General features: G+C 50.2%; 2 protein-coding genes across 4 annotated transcripts in view; one reads left to right on the plus strand and one right to left on the minus strand.

The window, feature by feature from the left end:
- The first annotated feature begins 1,154 nt into the window (after positions 1-1,154).
- On the plus strand, positions 1,155-10,127 carry Gins2 (GINS complex subunit 2). The gene is made up of 5 exons (XM_051201593.1): positions 1,155-1,405; positions 1,491-1,605; positions 5,852-5,951; positions 9,330-9,456; positions 9,752-10,127. The coding sequence occupies exons 1-5, from the start codon at positions 1,316-1,318 to the stop codon at positions 9,875-9,877; spliced, it is 558 nt and encodes a 185-aa protein (XP_051057550.1). The 5' UTR covers positions 1,155-1,315; the 3' UTR covers positions 9,878-10,127.
- Positions 10,128-10,233: 106 nt separating this feature from the next.
- Positions 10,234-23,909, minus strand: part of Gse1 (Gse1 coiled-coil protein) — a 340,737-nt gene continuing 327,061 nt past the window's right edge. For 2 of the 3 annotated variants that reach the window (XM_051201581.1, XM_051201578.1), the window contains 11 exons: positions 23,237-23,428; positions 22,699-23,018; positions 21,723-22,047; positions 19,303-19,910; positions 18,320-18,432; positions 17,886-18,156; positions 16,453-16,566; positions 15,386-15,757; positions 14,141-14,419; positions 13,660-13,763; positions 10,234-13,188 (listed from right to left, as the gene is read on the minus strand). In XM_051201581.1, the coding sequence (XP_051057538.1) occupies positions 13,054-13,188; positions 13,660-13,763; positions 14,141-14,419; positions 15,386-15,757; positions 16,453-16,566; positions 17,886-18,156; positions 18,320-18,432; positions 19,303-19,910; positions 21,723-22,047; positions 22,699-23,018; positions 23,237-23,428 (2,833 nt within the window). In that variant the 3' untranslated portion in view covers positions 10,234-13,053. The remainder of the gene's footprint in view (positions 13,189-13,659; positions 13,764-14,140; positions 14,420-15,385; positions 15,758-16,452; positions 16,567-17,885; positions 18,157-18,319; positions 18,433-19,302; positions 19,911-21,722; positions 22,048-22,698; positions 23,019-23,236; positions 23,429-23,909) is intronic. The other variant, XM_051201579.1, reaches the window with a different exon arrangement.

The raw sequence follows: 23,909 nt of genomic DNA on the forward strand, positions 1-23,909 counted from the left end.
AGTAAATGCTGCATGGTTCATGCTGGCCCCAACAGGAGACACTTCTGTTTCCACTTCTAACTGCTGAGATGGATTACACATCTCCTCTGGGCCTAATGGTGAGGGTTTCAAACTTGGATCCAGCCCTCTCGCCCTTACCCGTTGTAAACTAACCTTTTCCTGTGAGCTACCCTAGTCTGTTGCCACCAGGCTTAGAGAGTTTATTACAGTTCTCACCACATTCCTGCCTCAAAATTCTCCTGCTGGGTCATATTGACATGGAGACTTTCAGGGATTTGAGCGTTGTTGGTTCATCAAAGCCCTGTTCAGAAGGCTTGAGGGCATCAGGTTCTGGGGTATAGCTCAGTGGAAGAGGGTGTGCTTAGCACTTTTGAGGCCTGGAATTCAATTTTCACAATTACAATTATAAAACGTTTGCAAACTTATCCCTGTGAGATCTTACCTGACATTTGGTTTGCTAAAGATCTGATTCTGTGATCTGTCCCAAAGGATCTGAATGGAACAGACAGGAAAGTCGCATTTTCATTACTTTTTAACCTATGTTCAGAAAGGACAAAGACTGTAAAATTAAAGGGAAGACCCTTTCCTCATGATGGTGTCTGTGTGGGCTGGTTAGTCGTGTCCCAGCACCCGGAGCTGAGTTTGGGATGAATGTGTTTATTCCTGGGTCTGCGGTTAGCGCTGGTGAAGACAAGGCTCCAAACCTCTACCCTTTTAGAATGGAGGCAGGCAAGCGTATTGAGCTTGCCTCCAGCTGGCCGCAAAGGAGCGGAACGCCACAAGTGCACCGCCTGCTGCTGGTGGGTAGGGGAAGGGCAGGCGCAGGATAGGCGAGGCTGAAGGGGCGGGGCCTGTGGGAAGGGGCGGGGCCTGAGCGTGACAGGCGGGCAAGAGGAGGAGTCGTGTGCGGTCTGAGGGAGAAGGGGACGGGTCTGGAGGCGGGGCCTGGCGCAGAGTAACGACGCACAGGGGCGGGGCCATCAGGGGAGCAGCTGTAACTCACTAGAGCGCTGAACCGGAGTTCAGAGCATGGAGCCCTCGGAATTGAAAGGGTATGGGTAAACCATAGAAGGGCGAGGCCATATTACAATTGTGGGCAGGGCCTTAGTGCTTCGCTCTGACCGACCAATCCGCGGGCTCGTACCAGCTGCGGATTCCTCCCGAGGCCCCGAAGATTGCCACATCTTTATAGGCCGTCGCAGGCCGTCTTCCGGTCGGGGGGCGGGCCTCGCGCGGTGGCGGGAAAGCGGCGGACCAGGCAGGACCTGTGGGACGCCGACGGGTGGGAAGGGACCTGTCGCGTGAACTGTTCATCATGGACGCAGCCGAGGTGGAGTTTCTGGCCGAGAAGGAGCTGGTGACCATTATCCCGAACTTCAGTCTAGACAAGATCTACCTAATCGGGGTGAGGCGGGCGGAACGGGGCTGCGGCCGCGGGGTCATGGACGGTCAGCGCTCCTTTCCACCTGGGGTCTGCGTTGTCCTTGCAGGGGGACCTAGGGCCCTTCAACCCCGGCTTACCCGTGGAAGTGCCCCTGTGGCTGGCCATTAACCTGAAACAGAGACAGAAGTGCCGTCTGCTACCTCCAGATTGGATGGATGTGGGTGAGCATTCCTGGGCCGGGTAGGGCGGGCTTGCACCTGGATCTGATTCCTTCCATGGTCCCGGGTTTCCTGACAGCCGACATCAGAAGCTGTTTCAGTGGCTTGTTGGATTGTACTGTTTGTAATACTGCTAGTTCATATTTGAATTTTAGATAGGTAACTAGCCGTGAGATGGCTCAATAAGTAAGGACACTTGCAGCAAACCCTGAGAACCCGAGTTCAAACCCCAAAATCCACCTTGAGAGGTGATAACCGAGTCCCAGTGTTGTCCTCTGACTTTCCTATGCACTCGACCTATGCACACGATAATAATAAATTTTAAATAAAAAAGGAGTAGAGATTCAACTTTAAACATTTTTTTCCTTAGTGTTTATTTTTTTCGAGACAGTACCACTGTGTATCATGCCGTCCTAGAACTCACTCTGTAAACCAGGCTGGCCTTGAATTCACAGAGATCCAACAAGTTTTGTTTTAGTTGAGTATCAGCGTGCTGGAAAATTCTGTTACAAAGACTGTGAAAATAGTGTGTCACTGCAGTTAGTTTTGTCAAATTGACACAAACTCAAGTCACCTGGGAAGATGGACCCTCAACTGAGAAATACCTCCATCCCATAGGCTTGTGAGCATGTCTGGAATATTTCCTTGGCTAAGGACTGATAGGGCAGGGCCTAACTCACAATGGGGGTTGTTAACCTTGCACAGGTGGTGATAAGTTGTATAAGAAGACAAGGCAGTAAGCAGTCTTACGGTTTTTGTCTCTGTTTCTGCTCTCACTTCCCATCAATGAATGACTGATCGGGTCAAATAAACCCTTTCCTCCCCAAATTGTGTAATGATGTTTATCATAGCAACAGAAAAGCAAATTAGGACAGTCACCCTATAATGGGATATTATTCAGAGACAAAACCCACAGAGGAAGGCTGTTACAAAGACTGAAAATAGTGTGTGAGTCACTGTAATTAGTTTTGTTAAACTGACACAAACTCGAGTCACCTGGGAAGATGGACCCTCCATCCCACAGGCTTGTGAGCATGTCTGTGGAATATTTCCTTGTCTAAGGACTGTAGGATTCTGTTTACCTGAACACTCAGAAATAGGCAGAACCATAGGCACAGAATAGTGACTGCTTAGGTAATGGGGGCTTAGGAAGTGATGAAAGGATTATTTTTTTGGGGGGGGAATGATAATCTGAAATTGAATTGATAGTTGTACAACTCTTTATTAAAAGCCCTTTGTACAGTTTGTGTCAGAAGTGTGTGGTAGATTAAAGATAGCTCTGAAGATGTTAGCAAAAAAATGAAAGAAGGAAATCATGAGTCTGCAGTTTTTCTCTGATTTTTTTTGGGGGGGGTGAGTGGGAGAGAGTTATGTGCATCATGTAGCATTTGGAAATCCCCTAGTGAGCTTGACTGGAGTCACCTGAGAAGACCTAGAAGAAAAGGCTTAGTCATAGTTTTGTTAACTTGACGACACACTTGGAAACGAGCACCTTAAATTGAGAAATCACCTCCATTAGATTGGCCTGTGGGCATGTCTGTTGGGCAATTTCTTGATGTATGTAGGAGGGTCCAGCCCATTATGGGCCATGCCACCCCTATACAGGTACTCCTAGGTTGTGTGAGCAAGCAAGCTGAGCAAGCCAATGAACAGTCTTCCCTTGTGGTACCTGTTTGAGTTCTTACCCTTCTCATTCCCAGTTTGTTTCTGGTTATGGTGTTCATCATGGCAAAGGAAAGCAAACTAGGGTAGGCTGTTTAAGCCAGTCACTGTCAGGCTAGTTAGAGAGATGTGCTTGAACTTGGACCTCTTGTCCCCTGTGTAAAGGAGTGAATGACTCTGATTGTCCTGAAACTGGGACCCCAGTTCCTCTGCCTCAAAGGGCATCCCCCTTGAGGTCTGAGTCCATTAAAGACCCATTACTAGTTTCAGCTGGCCCAGGACAAAGGTTAGAGGGGTATGTAAAGTTCTGTGGTTCAGATGGTGCTGGTGCTGGTAGTTTGTGCAGGAGACTTGTCTGCTGTGGGACTTCCATGTCCATACCATGATGTCATGTGCCATGCTTCTCTGGTGGATGTGTGGTTTGCAATTGGCCCTGTGGTCACATGGGTCATCACCCTGTTCTGCCTAGGTGCTCTCTTGTGTGACTGCTCTGCATCTGCGCACCCATTCTGCATGTGGGTATTCGGGTTACTTCCCATTTATTATTGTTTTTTATTTTATATGTATGGGTCATGTGCAACACATACATACAGTACCTTTAAAGGCCTAAAGACTATATTTTGAGCTGTATGAGTGCTGAGATCGAAACCCAGGTCCTCTAAGACAACAAGTACTCTTAATCACTGAACCATCTTTCCAGTCCCCTATTTTCCAGTTTTAAAAATCATTATTGTGATTTTTGTATCTGCACATGTGCCATGGTACATGTAAACAGAGGACAACTTGTTGAGTCAGTTTTGCCTTTCCACTGTGTCCACCTTCATCAGGCTTGCAGACAAGCACCTTTATCTACTGAGCCATCTTGCCAGTCCCCAGATTATTCCCACTGTTTACTGTTTTGAATGAGACTATTGGAATTTTCTTGTCCCAGTTTTTCCATAGGTAGGTGTTTCTCTTTGATTTGTTGAGTCAGGGTCTCATGTAGCCCGGGCTGCTCCATACTTGCTGTGTAGTGGAGAATGGCCTTGAGATGTGAATCCTGCCTCCACCTCCCATGTTGCTGGGTTACAGGTGTCTTCTATGCCCCTTGACTTTTTTTTTTTTTTTCCAGTTAGGCAGATTGATACCACCTGTTGGGGACTTTAGGCCACAGGACAGATGATGCTTAACTTATAAGAAGCTGCCAGCCAGTCCTGCTGAATGTTGAAACATTAGGACCACAGAGAAATGTAGATGAGATCACATTGTCCCACATCTTGGCCAGAGGGTTGGCATTGCCAGTCTTTCTGATTGGTGGAAATATTGAACAGATGTGTTTTGTTATCTGATTCAAGGGTAGAAAGTAAAATAATCCCACGCAGTGGGTCCAGTTCAGTGGTAGACTCTGCCTGCCTGGCATGCATGAGGAGTGCAGGAAAAATTGAATCACTGCTTTCATGGAGGTGAGGTTGAGCAGCTTGTAGCAGGCCTGGGTGCTTTTAAGGGAGCAGTATGAGGTCTGTGTGGAGGAGGGAAGAGAAGAGCTGGTGGTAAGGCATACCCAGCTGTGGCTGGAGGTTTAGTTCTTCTTTGATGGAGTCATTGTTTGCTGAGATTGGCAGAGCACATGGCAGTGAAGGGGCCCAGGGTGTAGTCCGAGCCCATTTTCTTGGGGATACTAGATGGCTGTGCAGGTAGAAGTAATCTGAACAGTGGGACATACAAACAGGGTTAGGGAAGACCTCCAGATGTGCCAGGCTTCCACTTGGGCAGGCTGAGATGTCTGGAGTGTGAGCCTAGGGTGTGGAGAGGAGTCACCCACTGAGCTCTGGACCACAGAACTGAGAGGTCACAGGGAATTGACAGGCACAAGTAAAGGGCAAATTAAGTCAGAAGAAGGTTCAGGGGTAGTGGTGATATCAGACTCGGTGTCCTTCCTGAGAGGTGCTTGCAAGTCATTTAGTCTAAGATACAAATTCCCCACATTGCTTTTATGCAGCGCACATGGCTGCATAACAAAACAAGCTCCTGGTTAAATTGTAAGATTAGAAAACATTTTCTCTGGTGGCAGTGGTGGTGGTGCCTAGCACTGGGGAGGCAGAGAGGCAGGTGGATCTCTGTGAGTTCAAGGCCAGCCTGGTCTACAGAGCTAGTTCCAGGACAACTAGGGCTATTACACAGAGAAACCTTGTTTTGGAAACAAACCATCTTCTTGGGGCTGTAGAGATGGCTCAGTGGTTAAGAGTACTGACTGCTTTTCCAGAGGTCCTGAGTTCAATTCTCAGAAACATCTCACAGCCATCTATAATGGAATCTGATGCCCTGTTCTGGCATTCAGACATACATACAGACAGAGCACTCATGTACATAATAAGAACTTCAAAAAAAAAAAAAAAAAATTCTCAGCCAGGGGGTAGTGGTGCACGACTTTAATCCCAGCACTCGGGAGGCAGAGGCAGGCTGATTTGTGAATTCAAGAACAGCCTGGTCTACAGAAGAACAAGTGCCAGGACAGCCAGGGCTCCACAGAGAATCCCTGTCTTGAAAATCAAAATGCATTTTCTTTTTGTTGTGGTGATGGTGAAACACACTAACTTCTTTGTTTCAGAGAAGTTGGAACAGATGCGAGATCAGGAGCGGAAGGAGGAGACATTCACCGCAGTACCCAGCCCGCATTACATGGAGATCACCAAGCTCTTGCTGAATCAGTGAGTCAGCACATGAGGCAGACAGTGCATGCCCTGGTGGATTCGAATTCTCCCCATTCCCTTCCCATTGTGGCCCAACCACCAGTTTGACATATAGGTGACTTGGAGGAGGTGTTTCCAGGCAGGGTGACTAGACTATCTCTCTGTTCTCTTCTGTACCTTCTCTTCCCACATTGGATTTTGTACATTTCAGGCCTGTCACTTGTCACTTGGTTGCAATGTAGCCACTGTCATTTTAGCAACAGTCTTTTCTGTTAAGTGCACATGCTTTGTTTAGTCCAACTTTGCCTGAAAGTGTGTGGATCTGGATTCCCTGAGTCTATCACAGGAGTGGCCAAGGGCCACTTGAGCCATAGATACATACCCTGGAAATCTCTGCCCTAGCTGTCTTCTGGTTCATTCTTCATGTGTGGCTAGGCTGTTTGGCGCTGCCCTGTCAGTCTCAAGTCAGGTGCTCACAGCATTGACAATTGCAGGTGTCACCGCCCCCCTTTCACGGCTCTCCTTTGCTCTGTGTCTGTAGGTTTATGTTCCCAGAGGCTTTATTGCAGAACAGGCTTGTTTGTTTGTTCTGTGTGTGTGTGTGTGTCTGCTATGTGTGTCTTGCTAGATTGCTTACACTGGTCCTGAACTCTGGACTTTAGTAGTCCTCCTGGCTTAGTACCATGTCTGCAGAGCTCTGTTCTGGCATTTGTTACAGTGCAGTTTTGTAATCTTTGTCTGGCCTTGCCGTTATGCAGACTGTTCTTGATGGCAGGGACTGTCCCCACACAGGCCTCACAAAGGTTTATTGAATGAAAGCAGTAGATGCTCAAACCTGACTTAATGGGCATCCAGCTGGACTTTACCTTTCAGGTGGTTCAAGAGAAGATCTGTCAGCTGGACAGTAGGGATCTGTGTCACTGTTTTATCCAAAGCTGAACTCCAGGGATGGGAGGCTAGATGTCATTCTTCCTTCCTACAACAATATACTTATTGTTCTAAACATGGCCACATGGGTCTGAGTTCCCATTTGGATAGGGAAACAACGTGACCCTGTGAACTAGTCATGAAACTGCTGCACAATCAGTGCCTTTGGGAGTCCTTGGGGCTTAGTAAGGCCTAGAGGCCAGAGAAGGTATTTAAGGAACTCAGGCTTGATCAGAGCAGCAGACTCCCCAGGAGCAGGGAGAGGGCAGCAGTGTAAGAAGAGCTGTAAGGTACTGTGGTGCTATGTGCTTGAGGGTATGGGGACTGATGGAGATACACAATGGGTCACAGAGGTATAGATTCTGTTGTGGGGAGACCTGGGAAGGTGGTGTCTTCGGGGGTCTGAGAGAGACAGATGAATCTCTGAATTCCATTTTGGTCTACTTTAGGGAGTTCCAGGCCACACAGAGCTAGCTATACAGTAAGTCCATGTCTTTTCAAGCAACAACAAAATACAAAACCTTACTATATAATTTATTTGGCCAAGGAATCCAATTAAAATTTTTTTAGCTGGGTGGTAATAGTGCACACTTTTAATCCCAGCATTCAGAGGCACAGGCAGGTGGATTTTTGACTTCAGGGTCGGTCAGCCTGGTCTACAGAGTGGGTTCCAGGACGGCTAAGCCTATTCAGAGAAACCCACTGTCTATACTGTAGACCTGCCTATCATTCCGAGCTGACTGGCCTGGGGAGAGTACCTAGTTATGGGCTACATGAGCCTGTCTAAAATAAAAGTGAAATAAATGTAAAAAAAAAAAAAATTACTTTGTGGGTGCATGCATATGGCATGACATGCATATGGAAGTCAGGGAGCAACTTTTAGGAATTGGTTTTCTCCTTCTACCATGTGGGTTCCAGAGATTGGATTCGGGTTGTTGTTTAGCCATAGACACCTTTACCTGCTGGTCTGGGAACCCAGTTTTACTTTGTTCTGTAGCTCATTTGATAAGGATCTGGAGTTCTTTGTCCTATCCTGTTTAGAGCTTAAGATCTGAATGCTTGTGTTCATCATTCAGTTCACTGCATACATTCTATAGTGCAGACCTGCCCACTATTCCTGAGCTGACTGGCACAGGGAGAGCACCTAGTGTTGGGCTATGTAAGTCTTGTCTGCCCCTGTCTTGTGTGTACTTCTTTCCTCAAAGGTTGGCTTCAAGTATGCCATAAAGGAAAGTTGTCACTAACTGCTGACCTTAAACTCTCTGTAGACACCAGGCTGCTTTTGAGACTTTGCTCTGCTGTGCGATTTTTGTAACCTGTGCTCCCCACAGTGGCAGTTCTGTCTCTGCCTTTTATGAGACTAGAAATGCACTTAAAGGCTGAGCACAAAGCTTACCCTCTTCTTCCCTGGTAGTGCTGGGGTAGCGAGCCTACGTCACTGGTAAAAAACAGGATCTGCTGACCGGAGCCAGCCTTGAGATAGTTACACAGCACAGAATATTGTTACCCTGAAGGGAGTGTCCCACAGGCCCCAATTTTCCACTACTCTTAAAAGACACATTTTTGTTTTAATTACATGTATATGTCTGTGTGTGCAGTGCCCAAGGAGACAAGAAAAGATTATTGGATCTTCTGGAGCTAGAATTACAGGGGATTGTAGGCCACCCCATATGGGTTTCTGGGAATTGACTGGGTCCTTTGGAAGAGCAGTAGCCCCTCCAAAAGTGTTATTGAAGATTTATTTTTATTGTGTGTGTGTTGGTATGTGCATGTGAGTGCAGGTAGGTGCCCTCAGAGGCCAGAGGGATTAGAGGTCGTTTTGACCCACCTGGCATGGGTGCTAGGAACCAAATTGTGTACTCAGCAAGAGCTGTGTGTGCATCTCTAGCCTGTGTTGTTGATATGGAGTCTCACACTATACTCCATATCCAGGCATTCTCCTGTCTCAGCCTCCCAAATGCTGGGAGTATAGTCACCACTCCTGGCTTTCAGTATTTCTCTGTCAGATCTGTCATTCTGTGTAGCCACTGGCCATGGACAGTGAACGTGTATAAAAACAGAGTGCCAAGCTTACTTCCAACATCCCAACACTCTCCCAAGCACGTACAAGGCTTCTCTTTTCTTCCCTCCTTGAAACAGGGTCTCTAGCCATGTATCCAGCCTTAAGCTTCTGGTTCTCCTGCCTCAACCTTCTAAGTGCTAGGATTACAGCCATGTGCTACCACCTATGTCTCAAGATGTGTTCTTATATTTGTTGTGTGGGTATGTCTGTGTTTAATGCAGGTGTTTATAAGCAGTTGTGAGCTGTGTGATGGATGCCAGCAATGGAACTGGAATCCCCAGGAGCAGCAAGCACTAACTGCTGAGCTGTTTGGCCTGTCCCCAAGCTATGGTTCTGAAGCAGCTGCTTCAGCCTATGTCGGGTAAGCTTACCAAGTGCCTCTCTCTTTTGCCTCTATGTATCTTCAGTGCTTCTGACAACATTCCCAAGGCAGACACCATCCGGACACTGATCAAAGATCTGTGGGACACACGCATGGCCAAGCTCCGCGTGTCTGCTGACAGCTTTGTGCGGCAGCAGGAGGCACATGCCAAGGTAGGCATGGCTCTCCTGTCCCCACCTGGTGCCAGTGGGAATGCTTCCAGGGAGTTGTCAGGGCATTCTGCCTGTTCAGCCATGTAATAATCAGGGATTTGAAGTTGTGCATTGAATAGGCTTATGGGGGCTTGGGGTGTGGCTCTCGATAGAGAGCTTGCCTGGTGTGCACAGGGTCCTGGGCTTCATCCTTGGCATCCAGGAACACACAACTCATTGGTTCCTAAGTTGCTGTTCAGTTGAGTTAGCTTTCCTAAGGTCAAAACTTACTCGGCTCACTTGCTTTTTGTTTCAGCTCGATAACTTGACCTTGATGGAGATCAACACCAGCGGGGCCTTTCTCACTCAGGCACTTAATCACATGTACAAACTCCGCACAAACCTCCAGCCTTCTGAGAGCACACAGTCTCAGGACTTGTAGCCAGAGGCCTATGGTGTGCAAGCCCTTGCTGCCTGCTGGTGTCCGAGCTCTAGACCTGACAGGCACTCAGCTCTGGAACCATGTGATGGCGGAGAGATAGGTGTGCAACACAGATGGAAGCGGTTTGCTACTCCTTCCTGTCAGCCCAGCCACAGAGTTCAACTTCCATCGGATGTAGAAACACCAGCTTTTCTCTAATGAGCATGGAGTCCTCTGCATACCACGCACAGCGAGTGTTCAGGCCAGTTTAGTTCAGCATCTTTGTCTTAAACTTTGACCTGTGAAAGCTATATGTAGTTGAGAACTGGGGGATGGGGGTGGGAGGTAGTGCTAATATAAAGATTTTCCTCTTAACATGATTTAGGAAGATTTTATTTTTGGGATGTCAGAAATTACAGCAATATATTCATAAATACCTAATTACTACATTCAACAAATAATATTACAATACAGTTAATTCAAACAAGTACACTTAGAACGGGTTTAATTTCACAGCATCTAAACTGCCCCCAGAGTGACCGAGGCACCCGTCCTCCCTCCTGCCTGGGTCCGCTGCCCTAGCAGTGAGGTGTAGAGCACACACACAAGTACAAAACCAGTGAGATGCCTCCTTGGGTCAAGGCAGCCAGCCTCTAGGGTTGAAGTTAAGCACTGGATCGGACAGTGGGGATAGGCTACGGCAAGTAGTGAAGTCAAAGCTTGAGTACTTGAAAGAGCACAGACTGCTGCTAAGTGGCTAACGCACACCTCAGAGGTGCTGAGCCTGCTGTGCGGGCCATCTCCATGCTGGGTCCTGGACATCTGAGGGCAGGGGTGGGAGGCATCTAGTTTGCAGTTCAGTTTAACTGAGATTTGGCAGTGCTGTGAGCAAGGTTACAAGTCCCCACTGTTAGGGCAGCTCTCCCTGTGAACTGGGTATCATAGCAGTACAATCTGGTGTGGTGGTACTAGTTGTGTCTTTAAGGTACCATGTTCTGAAGTGTTGACAGTCCTTTCTTAGTCACTCACCTGAGATGATGGCAGGTCTTACCAGTTTGGCTCTAGTGATATGAACCTTTTAAAGACCTAATCAAACATGGAGCCATGAGATCTAAACACTGAACTATCCATCACAAGCTTGGTGAATTTCCAGCCAGGACAGATGACAACTATCCCTCAGAGGTGAAGTGGGAAGACACAGTCAAGAATTGGAATTTGCATGTACATACTGGTTTTACAGTCCATCCTTGAGCAGATCTGTAGCGGGAAAGGTTGGAAGACCTGTGGGGACTATGTGGTACCTGGAAGGGCGTGCTGTGTGTGTTCAGCTTCATCAGTGTCTCAGACTGGGGATAGGAGAACCACGTGTGGTATGAGTGGCACACTTGCCTGCCACCTTACTGGCTTGTACCTGATTCTGATTGTCATGTCACTTGTGAGCATGGGAATAATTAAGGGCTCCACAGGCAGGCAAGGGCGTTTGGAAGGGACATAGGCATTGCCAGGTCAGTGGCTCAGCTTGTGCCCCAGGCCAACCTGGGAAGTTATCTCTTGCATTGGGTCACATACTCAGCCAGGGGAATTCCTATGAGATAATCGGAGGGGCTGTGTGTGTGCGCCTTAAGTTATGGGGCCTACTTTTCCCAAAGCCATTACCAAGCAGATTAGCAAAAGCTTCCAGTCATCAGTGGAGGTTAGCCTGGGACAGGAACACTAAACACTAAGGCGTGAGCGCAAGCAGCATTTAATTGGGAACTTGGGTAACACTTTGTCCCAGGGCATGCAGCCTCTGCTCACCTGCACACCATCTCCGACTGGCTACAGGGCAGAGAGGTCTTAGCACGCCACTTTCCTGTTGCTCCCATGCCAAGGGAGGTACTTGTTGACTGCTGACAGTACTGAGTTTGCTAATGACTAGAAGATTCTTGGCAGGGGGACTGCCAGCAAGCTGTTCTGTACAGCCATTAAGCCTGGTGGCCAAGGGTGGGTAGGCTCAGCTTCAGCTTCCTCTCCCCATCCTCATGGAATGATAGCCACAAGCTCTGGCAGGAAGAGGTTCTCTTTCAAGTTGGTCAACCCAACTGAGTTGAAACTGGGAAAGTTTCCCCAGTACTGAGGCCTCTGCCACAGCTATGCCTGTTGGAGCTCAGCTCCCACAGCTGCATGTGGGCCACTTAATGATCTGAACAGAGCCTAGCCCCAGGTGCCCCTCAGCCCTGGGTGGGGAAGGGGGAGGAGATGCCACACAGGTGAGCTCTTCTACTTTCTAAAACTTGAGCATTTTAATGTCCTGACCAGCAGCAGCACAAACACTAAAAGCAGGTTGTCTTTTTTTTAACCAGAAAAAAACGGAAAAAAAAAAAAAAAAAACAAAAAAACAAAAAAAGGAAACCCCCCAAACAGGAAAAACAAACAAAATTCCCCAAACCACATATTAAAAATGGCAGGCTTTTTATAACAATAATTAAAGTAATAAAAACATACAAAACTTTTTTTTTTAATATATACACAGTACAAGGCTGAAGCACCTTTGACTTTTCTCTCAAAACGTATGTTTGTATGAAAACGCCACACACAGCGGTAGCAATCCAATGGGTGGGCTATCTATGGACAGCTCCACTCATCTTCCCCAAGGAAAATAAGGTACCTTCGGGTGTGGGTTTGCCTCTTTTTCTAAGAGCTGTTCCAGGGAGAAGAAGCCTTGACTATCTTGCATGCTCCTGGGACCTGTGGCTTTGCCGATGGCGCAGGAAGGTGACCAATAGTGAGCCCTTTGCTTGTACACACCCAGCCTTCTCAGTGCAAGTTAGTCTTAGTCCTCCTGGGAGGAAGAGGTTAATTCCCAGGACCGTGGCAAGAGCAAGCTGGGCTCTTGAGGCACAGCAACACAAACATTTACCAGTTGGCTCTCCTTCAGCCACATGCATGGTGGGCATCAGTGTTGGAGAAAAAGAATGTGGGGGAAGGAGGAATAAACCGCCATCAGAAAGAGAAACTGAGTCTTAGCTGAGACAGGTGACTCGATTACAGTGGAGTCAAGGTGATGTCCTCTCTGGAGCCTGGAATTCTTCGCTTCTTGCATGGCACGTTCTCAATTCGTAAGCTTCAAACCTCCCAGTGAAAAATATTAAATATTCAAGGTAATAAAATAGATAATATTTCTATGCTATAGGTTCAGCCTAGTGCAAGGGAAACCGTCACCTAGGATATCCCTTAAAGTAGCCCCTAGGCCAGTGCATGGTGGGCAAGGCAAGGCACTTCCGTAAGTGGTCCAGCTCCGCCTGGAGCCTCTCCCGCTCCGATACCATCTTCTGTTTCTGACTCCGCAGCTCCTGGGGAGAAGATGTGCATCAGAACACCACTGGTACATATGCCAGTGCGAGCAACTTCTGGAAATTGCTAGAACATTCTTCTGGCAACATTGTGCTCCTGAAGAACCAGTGTGTGCTACCTTGACTCAAACTCTGAACCCCAAGTCTGACCATCCATGCACATGTTCCCCTACTGCCACAAGAGCCTGTAGCCTTGGCTGTCCTAGAACTTGCTCTGTAAACCAGGTTTTACAGACTCAGGTCCACCTGCCTTTGCCTCCCAAGGGCTGGGATTAAAGGCGTGCAGCACCACCACCCCACGAATCTTTTTATCTCTAAAACAGGATAGAATCTCACTATATGGCTCAGGCTGTCCTCACACTCACAGATCTGCCAGTCTCCAGGAATTAAGCATGTGCTACCATGCCTGGCATTAAGCTTTGATTTCTTAAGCACATATGGGGGGTGCCTGTAAAAAGCCCCATGCCTTACCGCCATGCTGTGAGAGAGCTGTTCTGCAGTCAGGCTGAGGCTGTAGTTCTGTGCCTCCAGCCGACGGCACTGTGTCTGTAACACCTGCCGCTCCAGGTTTTGCTCTGAAAAGACAAGAGATGGCAATGCATCATCTTTGTATGAGGTTATGTCTTCACCTATGCAATGTATGGGTGTGCTGGGGTGTGTAACGCAGGCTGGTTTCAGGAAAAGCACCTAGGAAATTTAGAGAAAGGTGAGCTGCAAAGTGTTCAAGTTCCCTTCAGTGTGAGCTCACAAACAAGGTCATCAGGACTGCCCAGAACTCAGCTATGTGTACAAACTAGGCAACATTCTGCCATCCCCCTTGAGCAGGGCCTCAGGGCTAGGGTAGGAGCCATAGCATAGAGTTGCCTGCAAGAAAATCAATGTCTCAGTCCCACTCAAGCATGGATCCCAAAGGATCAGACTTGCTAATCATCCCCTCCCCTGTATCCCCTACCTTCTATGTGTTCCTGGTAAGCTTCAAAGATTGCCTCAATCCCTTGCCACTGGCGCCTGGGGGCCTCCTCAGTGTCTTCTTCACTATCATCTTCATTGTCCTCCTCAGAGTCCTGGTCCACCTCCTGCATAGCGGGGCCCTTCCTCCCAGCTGGCAGCTCCTGTTGTCCATTGTGTTGGGGCAAGGGGAGCCGGCTGGAGGACTGCAGCTCAGGAATGTTGTAGTGGACCGACGTGTCGACCTTGTGGTTCTGCTCTGCAGACAGCACAGCTGAGTTCCCTGGGGAGGAGAAAGTGAGGGTCTTGAAGGGCAGGGGCTCAACTGAAAGTTACCCATGGAGGCAAACATGTAACAGTTCCAATCACACGGGCACATCTATAACTTTGTAAGTACAACCTCCTTCATGAGGGCAGAGGTGTTCCTTGAGTAGGGCAGGGACTGTCTTAGCAGGAGGTGGCTCAGCCTCACTGGTGTTTCATCTGAAAACTATTCAGTAATATGTCCCTTAGATGCCACTTCAAAGAGCCTGTCCATCCTAAGGAGCAGGAGCCATTTGCTGCTTCTGGCCAAAGCACCATCTTTCCAATAAACTCACAAAGACCCAGTTAGCACGTCTCTCCTGGGGGCTTTTCCTCACAGGTGAGTTGGCATGAGGCCATAGGTCAACACTGGTTTTCTTCCTCTATTGCTCTCTTGTTTTGTTTAGTCTGGCTGGCCATTGAGCTTCAGGAATGCTGCCTCTGCCTCTAACCAGCCACCTGAACTCTTGCCTTTGCTTACTAGGCCCCAGCAGCAGAGTCAGCTTAGTGACACACACTTGCCTTGGTGTGAAGTCCTTAAATATGGACTGGAGAGCATGAAGACTGGACTTTTCACACTGGGGGTGCGGGCAGGAAAGTTGCTGTCCCCACAATCACCGGGCTCTGGGGGGGTGGGGGTGGGCACACAATACCTTGGCAATGAACCAGAGAGAGCGAGCTCCATGTGAGTTTACGTGGGTGTTGGAAAGGCCACAGATGTAGACCTAACTGAACTGCCATTTGCTAACTAAGGTGTGTGGTTCTTGAGCAGGTGCACTAGGTCCTGCTACAAGTGTGAAAGAGGCTAAGCCCTCACCCCTCCCATGTCCAGGGAGACCTCTAAGTGATTCACAGGCATTAAGGTTTGAGAGGTACTATTAATATGTGAATGGCCTGTGTCACCTAAGCGCTACTAACAGGTGACAAGGGGTGTGTGGCCTGTTACCTTTATGCTTCTGCAAAGCCTTCTGTGTCGACTGCAGTACTGACTCATGGAACTGATGTGCAAACTCTTCTGCCATGAAAGGTTCCCAAGGCTTGTTCTTCCCGTTAATGCTGTGGGACAACGGCACAGGAATGTCCTTGGGCGCAGCGCCCCGGAGATAATGAAGCATGCTCAGGCTCTTCTTGCCCCCAGGGGCCTCACTCAGCCTGGCCTTCTCACCGCTGGTAGGAGCTGGCTCCTGGACCCTCAAGAGCTCCTGGGGCCGGAGCTGTTCCAGTCTCCCAGTCTCCATGGCCTTAGGGACATCTGACAAGGAGGCAGGGACCCCGGCAGGTTGGTCTGTCTCCAGAGGAGCTGGCTGTGTGGCTGGTTCTTTAAGAGACAGGAAATGAGGGAAAGAAAGGTTACAAGCTGTGGGAAAACAGGCACAAGGACCCTGTTCATCTCTAGAGCTTACATCCACAGAAAGAAAGACCCAGCGCGAGCACCCTATGTTAACACTGCAAGAGGCTAGAGTGTGAAGAGTAGCATGTTTAGCAGCAAGTCCAACTGTGAACAGTTCCCAGAAGACAGGTTGGGAGAGAGAATAGTAGGGAACGCTGAGAAGGTGGGAGTAACTCCATCCAACTTGGGAAGAGCAGGTGAAGAGACAGCAAGAGGCAGGGCCCCAACGCTTCAGCTTTCTTCAGCTGGAGAGCAGCAGGGAAGAGTAAGAGCAGGTGTCTGGAGTTTGGAGAGCCAGGCAGGGTCTGCAGCACAACCTCCCCTGGAGACAGCACTCCAGGAGTTTCGGGCCCATCCTCTGGGGGATGACAGCTACTGCCTGCAGCTGATGGGCAGCTCCATGGAAGTCAGCGCCCTCCCCTGAACTTCATGCCCACCTTCTAATCTGCATTGTGTCCTAAGGCCCTGCTCAACCAGGATGGTGGCAGACCACAGAAGAGGAATGGAGAGAAGCCCCGTTTCCAGTAGGTCAAATTCACCACGAAGACAAGACTTTTTGAGTGCCATTCTAACCCTGTGGCGCAAGCTACAAGAAGCTTGAGGACTGGGTGTCCTTCCCTTACCACTCAGGGAGTTGGTAGGACTGTCCCTCGAGGAGTTTGTCACTGAGTCTGCCGCTGCTGCGGACAGTGCCCTCTGCTTCATGGCACGGAGCATTTCAACAAGCCTCTCTTTGTCTGTGAGGAAAGTAGCCCGAGGTTAGCAGTACTTCTGAGAGGGAGGAAAGGCAGGATCTGGCCACCGTGATTGGCAAGTACAAGCTCTTTACACCAAGAGGCACCGAAGGCAAGTACCATGGCTGGCTGTGCAGACAGGAAGAAGCAGGTGATAGCAGCAGACTCTTTTCTCTGCATGGCTCACACACTTCAGGCAGCCACATCTATAGCCACGAGCAGCAGCTGCCTGGGGGCTTCCATGGTGACTTCCTTCTTAGCAGATAATTTGATTTGAAGACCAGTAGTGGCTCCAACACAAGGGCACCACCCGAGACCAGGGAGCATGATCCCTGCCCAGGGTCACAGCCGCTTTCCGCAAAGAAGAGCAGACCCTACAGTGTTCCATGCCACAGATGCCCGTCTAGGAGGCTCTTCCTGCCAACTCTGAAACTTAAGAGGCTTTAGTGCTGACGGCGTCCTTTAGACATGAAGCCAGGTGAAAAGTCGGGCTTGCAAACAACTAGGCATGAGTCCAAGGGCTTGTGCTGGCAGTCGGCCCATCACTAACCCTTGCTGGGAAAGTGAGACCTCCACCACACTTGTTAAAAAACGGAAAAGAAGCTGCCATCTCCAATAAAGAAGCATGTCAAATCAACTGAAGATGCAGAGGCACTGTTTTCCTGGGACTCTTTCTGGAAGAGGCCAGTGCCCTTAAGGGGCCCAACCGAGGCATACAGGAGAATGGCTGTATATATCAACGCTTTAGCCAATGACGGTGGTGAGCCAATCAAGGAAGCCTCAGCATCCTGTGGCCACACCGTGTCTTCTGTGCCATGTATTCCAGTTCCAAGTCTCTTCTCCAACATGGCCCTAGGACAGCAGACTGACTGATCTGGAAGCACCTTTCTGGGCAAGTTGTGTGCTTACTGTGAATTGGCCGGGCTTGGTATCCACAGGCCACCCATATGGCTTGCTTTCAAGGTCTCCTATCATCAAAAACAGTGCTCCATAGAGCTCACTGGTGTCACCAAGGGGAAGGGTCTGTGATATGCAAACCCTCAACATTCTACAATAGGAGGGAACGCCTCTTCTCAGCCCTAGCAAAAGCCCTAGAAGTACTCTGCTCAAAGAACCCCCCCCCCCCCCCCCAGTGCAAGAGGATGGAGGAAGGACTTGACGGGCATTGGTTGTACATACAGGCACATCAGTCTTCACATCCAAACAGGACATATGCTAGAGCAAAGTGTGACAGAAATACCATGGGATGGGCCTGCCAGAGCAGAGAGGCCACTTGTTAGCCCATGCTACCCAGGAGCCCCTAGGCCAGAGCAAGGCCATACCTTTCCTCTTCTCTGCACTAATGTGCGTCAGGTTGAAGAAGGTCAAGAACTTCCTCTTCTCCTCGAAATTAGGGCTGTTGTTCATCTCGTCGGGGCTGTAGCGGGTGGACAGAGCCAGCCTAGGGGAAGGCGTCTGCCGCTTGCTCTGAATGGCTGGTGGTGATGGACTTCTCTCTCTCAGCATCCGCCTCCGCTTCCTGCGCTTCTGTGCGACCAGCTCCTCCTTCTGCTGTTGGGTGGTCAAGCCAAAAAGTTGCAAAAACTCTAGCTTCTAGATTGGGAGAGAAAACAAATGAGTGTCAAGCCACTGTCGGTGGTATGCTTTAACTGCCCCAGGAGTCTTGCGGCCTAAAGTGGGAGCCAGGCCCAAAGTGGGGACCAACAATCTAGCCAGCCCAGAGCATGCCGGAGTGAGTAGAGGAGGGCCTTGTTACCTCAGAGGATGTATCCAGTTTGAGGGGTGGCTGCTCAGCCACACAGCGGAGGTGTGCTCTGACTTCCTCCTCATCACTCTCGTCGTAAGACTCATCGAGGTCGTAATAGTACCCTGATGGCAGAAATGGGTGCATTAAGCCAGGCTCAGAACCCAGGATGTCCATTCACACCATGGACATGTGCACTTGAGAGCATGGGAGTGAGAACACTGAGCTTGGCCTGCTGGCACCCATGAGGACCCTTGCTAAGAGGGCCTGCTTTCTTCCAGTCTGCTTGGACACCTGCAGCTACCTGGGGATGGCAAGTACCCAGCTTCCTTGAGACTCACAGAGAATCGGGACCTTTCCTAGGCTGAAAAACGAAGCATTCCTGACAAAGGCCCAATGTCCCTGTTCCTGTTGTTGAGTCTCATGGGAAGGCAACTGAAAACTACAGAGCCCCCATATTCCTTTTCAAAGTGAATTGATAGAAAAGCTCCAGCCAGTCACCCCCATCAGCTCTGTGCTATAGCTACAGCCCCTGCTGGCTCTCCTAATCTTCTTGGGACTTGGGGAGCTGTCCCCTCCACTTTTGGGGGCAGGAACAGTGCCTGCTGTCCCTTATTCCCTGGTGCACATACCAGCAACTGTCGCCAGCCCTGTGTGTAAAGCCCTGTTGGGCTTTTCTCTATTAATGTCACACTATTAATATTTAAAGACATCTGATTAGCCTTTACCCATCACTTATCAGTAACGTCTATCTGCAGCACTCTCTTGTCACAGGCTGTGACTTGCCATTTTGGGATAATGTGCCTCACAGCAGGACAGACAGGGGGTCCTGCAGGTATCAGATTCAGAAGTCTGACACCGCTACCTGATCCAATTTTTAAAAACTGCACTGGAGGCTTGAGTGGGAGGATAAAGGCAAGCAACTGGCACTGGGATCTCCTGTCCCAATAAACTCCCATTCCCAGGCAGGATGGAACCCACTCAGAAAGCCAGACCTTTCTCCTGAGCTTCACGCCGCCTGCGTTCCTCCAGGTCCAACTTGCTGACCAGTCTCCGGCGTTGCTGAAGAAACTCATCATAGATGTACGCTGGGTCAGGGCCCCTTGGTGTGGGGTGGCAAAAGGGTGAGCCTGGCTTCAGGGGCCCACTGAGCTCCCCAAAGGAGGTTGCCTGGGAAAGAGAGGGCCGTTGCTGGCCCAAGATGGTCTGTGTTGATTTCTCAAGTTCAGCAAGGAAAGGCCCAGGTCCATGGGGAAAGGCCTGAGGTTCCAGACTTCCTGTCTCTCTTGGTGGTGGCTGGTATTTGTCCAATGGTGTGGCCTCACGCTTCCGGGGCTCCTCTGTCTTCTCCGTGCAGTAGACACGCTCCACTTTTACCAATGGCACGGGAGCCGGACGGCTAGGCTCAAAAGCAGTTGGGTGGCTATGCAGGGAGTGGCTCTCAGCCCGCCTTGTCTCCAGGGCATTGTCCATCAAAGACACTGGGTTCCAGAGGGCTGTGGGCACAGTATGGTGCTGGGGCTTGGGTGAGATGAGGGGTGGTGGTCCACCAAAGTGCTGTGGGGGTTCGCGGCTGCTCTGGTCATGACGGTTTGGTCCTGGCCTGGAGAGAACATACTCAGTCATCAGCGATGGGAGAGACCTGCTTACCAGCCTCCCACAGCATACTCAGGATGGCTTGCTGGGCTTACACCAGACTTCCTGTGAGTACCAATTCCTATGAGGAGAGTTCATCTTGCTCATCCCCAGTAGAGCCATTTCTTTCTGGAGGTGAAACTTTGCTATCACAGCCCTTCCTCAAGATCTATGTAGCACGGGTGGGAGGGCAGGCTAAGGATGGGTGACCCAGGGCACTAGCTTTGGGTGTTCACCTAGCCCAGGGACTTCCCACAGGAATGGTGGTTGTGCTGCTGCCCCCCTGTGGTCCCTGTTAGAACTGCAGCAGTGATGTCTAAAGGACCTTCCAGCAGTCCAGGAGACAAGCAGCTTGCCTCAACAGGTATGTGAAAGTCAACCACACACTCTCTTGGTCAGTCTATCCAGGAATCTCACTCCCCTGCACTGTGCCTTCCATGACACCATCAAGCACCTGCTAGCTTCTTTTTACAGCAGGCTACTACTGAGATATGCAACTAGTCAAAACACAGAACAAAGTGACTTTGGGGGACCCAGTCCTGATTGGTAGTCTACAATGCAACTCCCACACCTTGACTACAAGTCAAAGTTCCAGGACCTCTGGTAGGCAGTGCTGTCAACACAAGACAGGGGAGCTGTCACCTAAACAAGACTTGCAATACTGACAACACTAGCTGACATGCCAACACAGGGGAGCTCTTACAAGGCCCTAACACTATAGGAAGAGCTACAAGCAATCAATGGCTGCTTCGAGAGGAAGAAATCTCTAGGGACAAGCAACCTGGTAAATTATCCAATCCCAAGTGATCCGCCCTAAACACATACATAAGAGCAACACAAAACGGGTTGCTGTATCTATAGGTGTTATCAACAATAATTATAGAAGAGGCACAAGAGTTGGGAGGGGTGTAAAAAATGTGAAAACAGCACTCATGAAATTGTCAAAAATCTTTTAAGAATTTAAAGAGTCTTTGATGCACCTTAACGAGAGTCAACCTACAAAGAGCAGCTTCAAGGGCTCTCCCAAAGCTTAGCACTTCTTTGGGGCTGACATGGGCTGTTTAGACCCATGCTGCCCGAATGACCAAGAGCAACGCCTCTGGAGGAGGGCCCAATGGGCTATGGCTAGGCTCCCAGGGTCTTCCCTGACTGGCTTGGCAGCCATTTAACACAGCTACTAAGGCCACTCCTCACTGCTGCCCACGCAAGCCTGAGAGGCAGAGTGCAGCACTGAGCTCCCCTTCAGTAAAGTAAAGGGATAAACAAACACACCACATGCTGTGTGAGAGCCAAGAAAGGAAGAGTTCCTAGCTAAGGGCACACAGCCCTGCCCCTCCACATGCCTGTAGCAGTGGCAGCAAGTGGGACCAGGCTGATACCTGCATGATGTGGTGGTGCCCAAGTAAAGATGGCCGGTGAGCCAGAGCACTCAGGCTTGACTAGGCAGTGCTAAACAGTCAGAGCAGAGTGTTTAAGACTAGTGTGGCCTCAGAGTGGCCTCCTTCCAGTTGTGTAAGGTGTGGAGGGCCAGGGCTTGGCATCTTGGATACTTCCAATTGCTGTCCCTTTTCAACATGGAGGACAGGGAGTTAAGAGTGGCTGAGACTTATGTTGGTAAGGTACCTGTGTCCAGACTAGAACAGAGATGCTGAGGGCTGGAGTGGTATAGAAAGTTGAAGTGCAGGACACGGGATGGGCTAATAGCAGGGGTAGGAGAGCACAGACAGACAGACTCCCTCTCCCTTCCTCCCTGACCTCTGAAGCCCCACTTGGGACCCACCTGGTGCTCTCAGGCCTGTGTTCCACCTCTACGGGCACTGGGGCCCGGCCCAGGTCCAGGTGCTGCTCTAGCACCTGCTGCCGGAACTCGGACACCTGGGACTGGCGGTCTTCCTTCTCTTGCCGCAGCCGTCGCTGTCGTGCCAGCCACTTCTCTTCCTCATTGGTGCGCTGGATCAGCAGCGCTGTGGCGGCACTGTTTCCCGGTAGAGAGAAGATGCCATGGCTGGAGATAAGGCTGGGCACGGTATGGTGTGGGGCAGGCACTGGGTGCAGCGGATGCTGCATAGGCTTGGGTGCCTGCAAGCCCACATCCTTCAGCTTCTCTGTGGGAGAAAACACTGTCACTGGAAGGTATCAGCACCCTCACCCCTTCTCAAAGCCTATGACTGAAGGGGTCTTATAGAGCTTTCAGGAAACATGCCTCGTTCTCAGTGAGAGAAGACATGGTGTGTGTGGCTGCCTCAGAACACTTGGTTAGCAGCTCAACTACAGGGATTTTAATGAAATAAATTACATTCGTAACAAGGTTGGGATGGCTTATGTCTATATTCCCTACACTTGGGAGGCTGACACAGGACGACTGCTGTGAACTTGAGGTGAACCTGAGTTCCAGGCTAGCCTTGAACACATATGGTCTAGCTATGGTATACAACCTTGAATTAAAAAAAAGCTAAACAAAAAACAAGGTCAGATCTGGGTTATTTCAGTGGTGTAGTGCTGGCCTAACTTGTGTGGCTCTGGCCTCCACCAACAGCATAGCAAAAGATAGAGATAAACCAAGGTTCCAAAAGCAGTGACATCCTCCCTAATGCTTTGGCCAATTACTCCTCCCATTTTTTAGGAGCATCTTGGGTTCCATGGGTACCATGGCACACATCTTCCCATTCTGGTGCTCAGTGTTTTGCTAGCTGCAATGGGACAGTAGCCCTCACAGGCCAGGCAGTCTTGCCCCCCACAAAGCTCAGCTGAGGTACCTGCTCGGGTTGGGGTGAGCTGCTCTGAGGGCTTGGGCCGCTCCTCAGTGGCATGGCCCCGGAGTCCATGCAGCTCAGCCACAGGCAGGAAGGTGGGCTCCAGCGCCTTGGCAGCCAGCAGGTCCTTCTCCCTCGCCCGCTGCTCACGCTGGCGCTCCAGCTCCCGCTCCCGTTCCTTCTCCCGTTCTCGCTCCAGCTCCTTCTCCCGCTCCTTTTCCCGTTGCTCCCGCTCTCGCTCCTTCTCCCTTTCTCGGTCAGCTTCCCGCTCGCGTTCCCGCTCGCGCTCTCTCTCCCTGCGCAGCTCTTCATCCATCTGTAGTCTGGGGGACAAGCAGAGGGAGGGCAGCATGCTGAAGGAATGTACAGAAGGGGCAGGTCCATGCCCCAGCTCACAGTGGGGCCAGCCATATGCAAAACCTTCCTCCTCTCCCCCCCCACACGGAGAGCCCCCGCACACACACAGTGCCTCTGAGCCAAGCCCTGTTGAGGGACCGAAGCATGCTCTATTGTTGTCCCTTTGCCTGAAGGCACAGCCTACCTCTCTGCACTGAGGCTGGACATCCGTTCCGAGTGCAGCGCTGCCAGAGATGAGTGCGAGAGCTCAGGTGGGTAGCGGACCCCAGAGAGATGCAGGTGCATAGCCGATGGGTGCAGTGGAGGCAGGGAACCGGGGGTGGGGATGGGGTAGAATGGAGACCTTAAGGCTGACAGGCAGTAGGAGTCATCCATCCTGTAGAGACAAAATGGGGCTGGTGTGTGCCAAGATCACAGCCACAAACGATAAGCTTGCCTAGCAGATGCAAAGCTCTGCACTGAATTCCTAGCACCACAGGAAACAGGCTAAGACCCAGACAGGTGGACAGATGCTTGTGCTTCCCTGCTAGGTGAACCTACTGCTTAAGCAGGCTCAGCTCAAAAGAAACTGCAGGCAAAGGGCAGGTCCATGGTGAGAAGCCACTAGGAACCAACCACATCAGCACCAAGGACCTCCTAGATCTGGGTAGGTGGGCAAGAAGGGCAGACCGGCTGCCAAGCAGAGGCCTCTGTTGAACAGTACACCGCCCGACTCTCACCAGGGTCTCTGTCACTGTCCACATTCACACCATGCACTGTTAGTGCTTACTGGCTGCAGGCTCATCCACCGCCACTCAACTAAGGGCCGGCAGATACGCTTGGACTAAACTCAGCTGGGATCTGGGGAAAGCTAGTGG

This window comes from Phodopus roborovskii, unplaced genomic scaffold (genome assembly GCF_943737965.1).
Source record: "Phodopus roborovskii unplaced genomic scaffold, PHOROB, whole genome shotgun sequence".
NCBI lineage: Eukaryota > Metazoa > Chordata > Mammalia > Rodentia > Cricetidae > Phodopus > Phodopus roborovskii.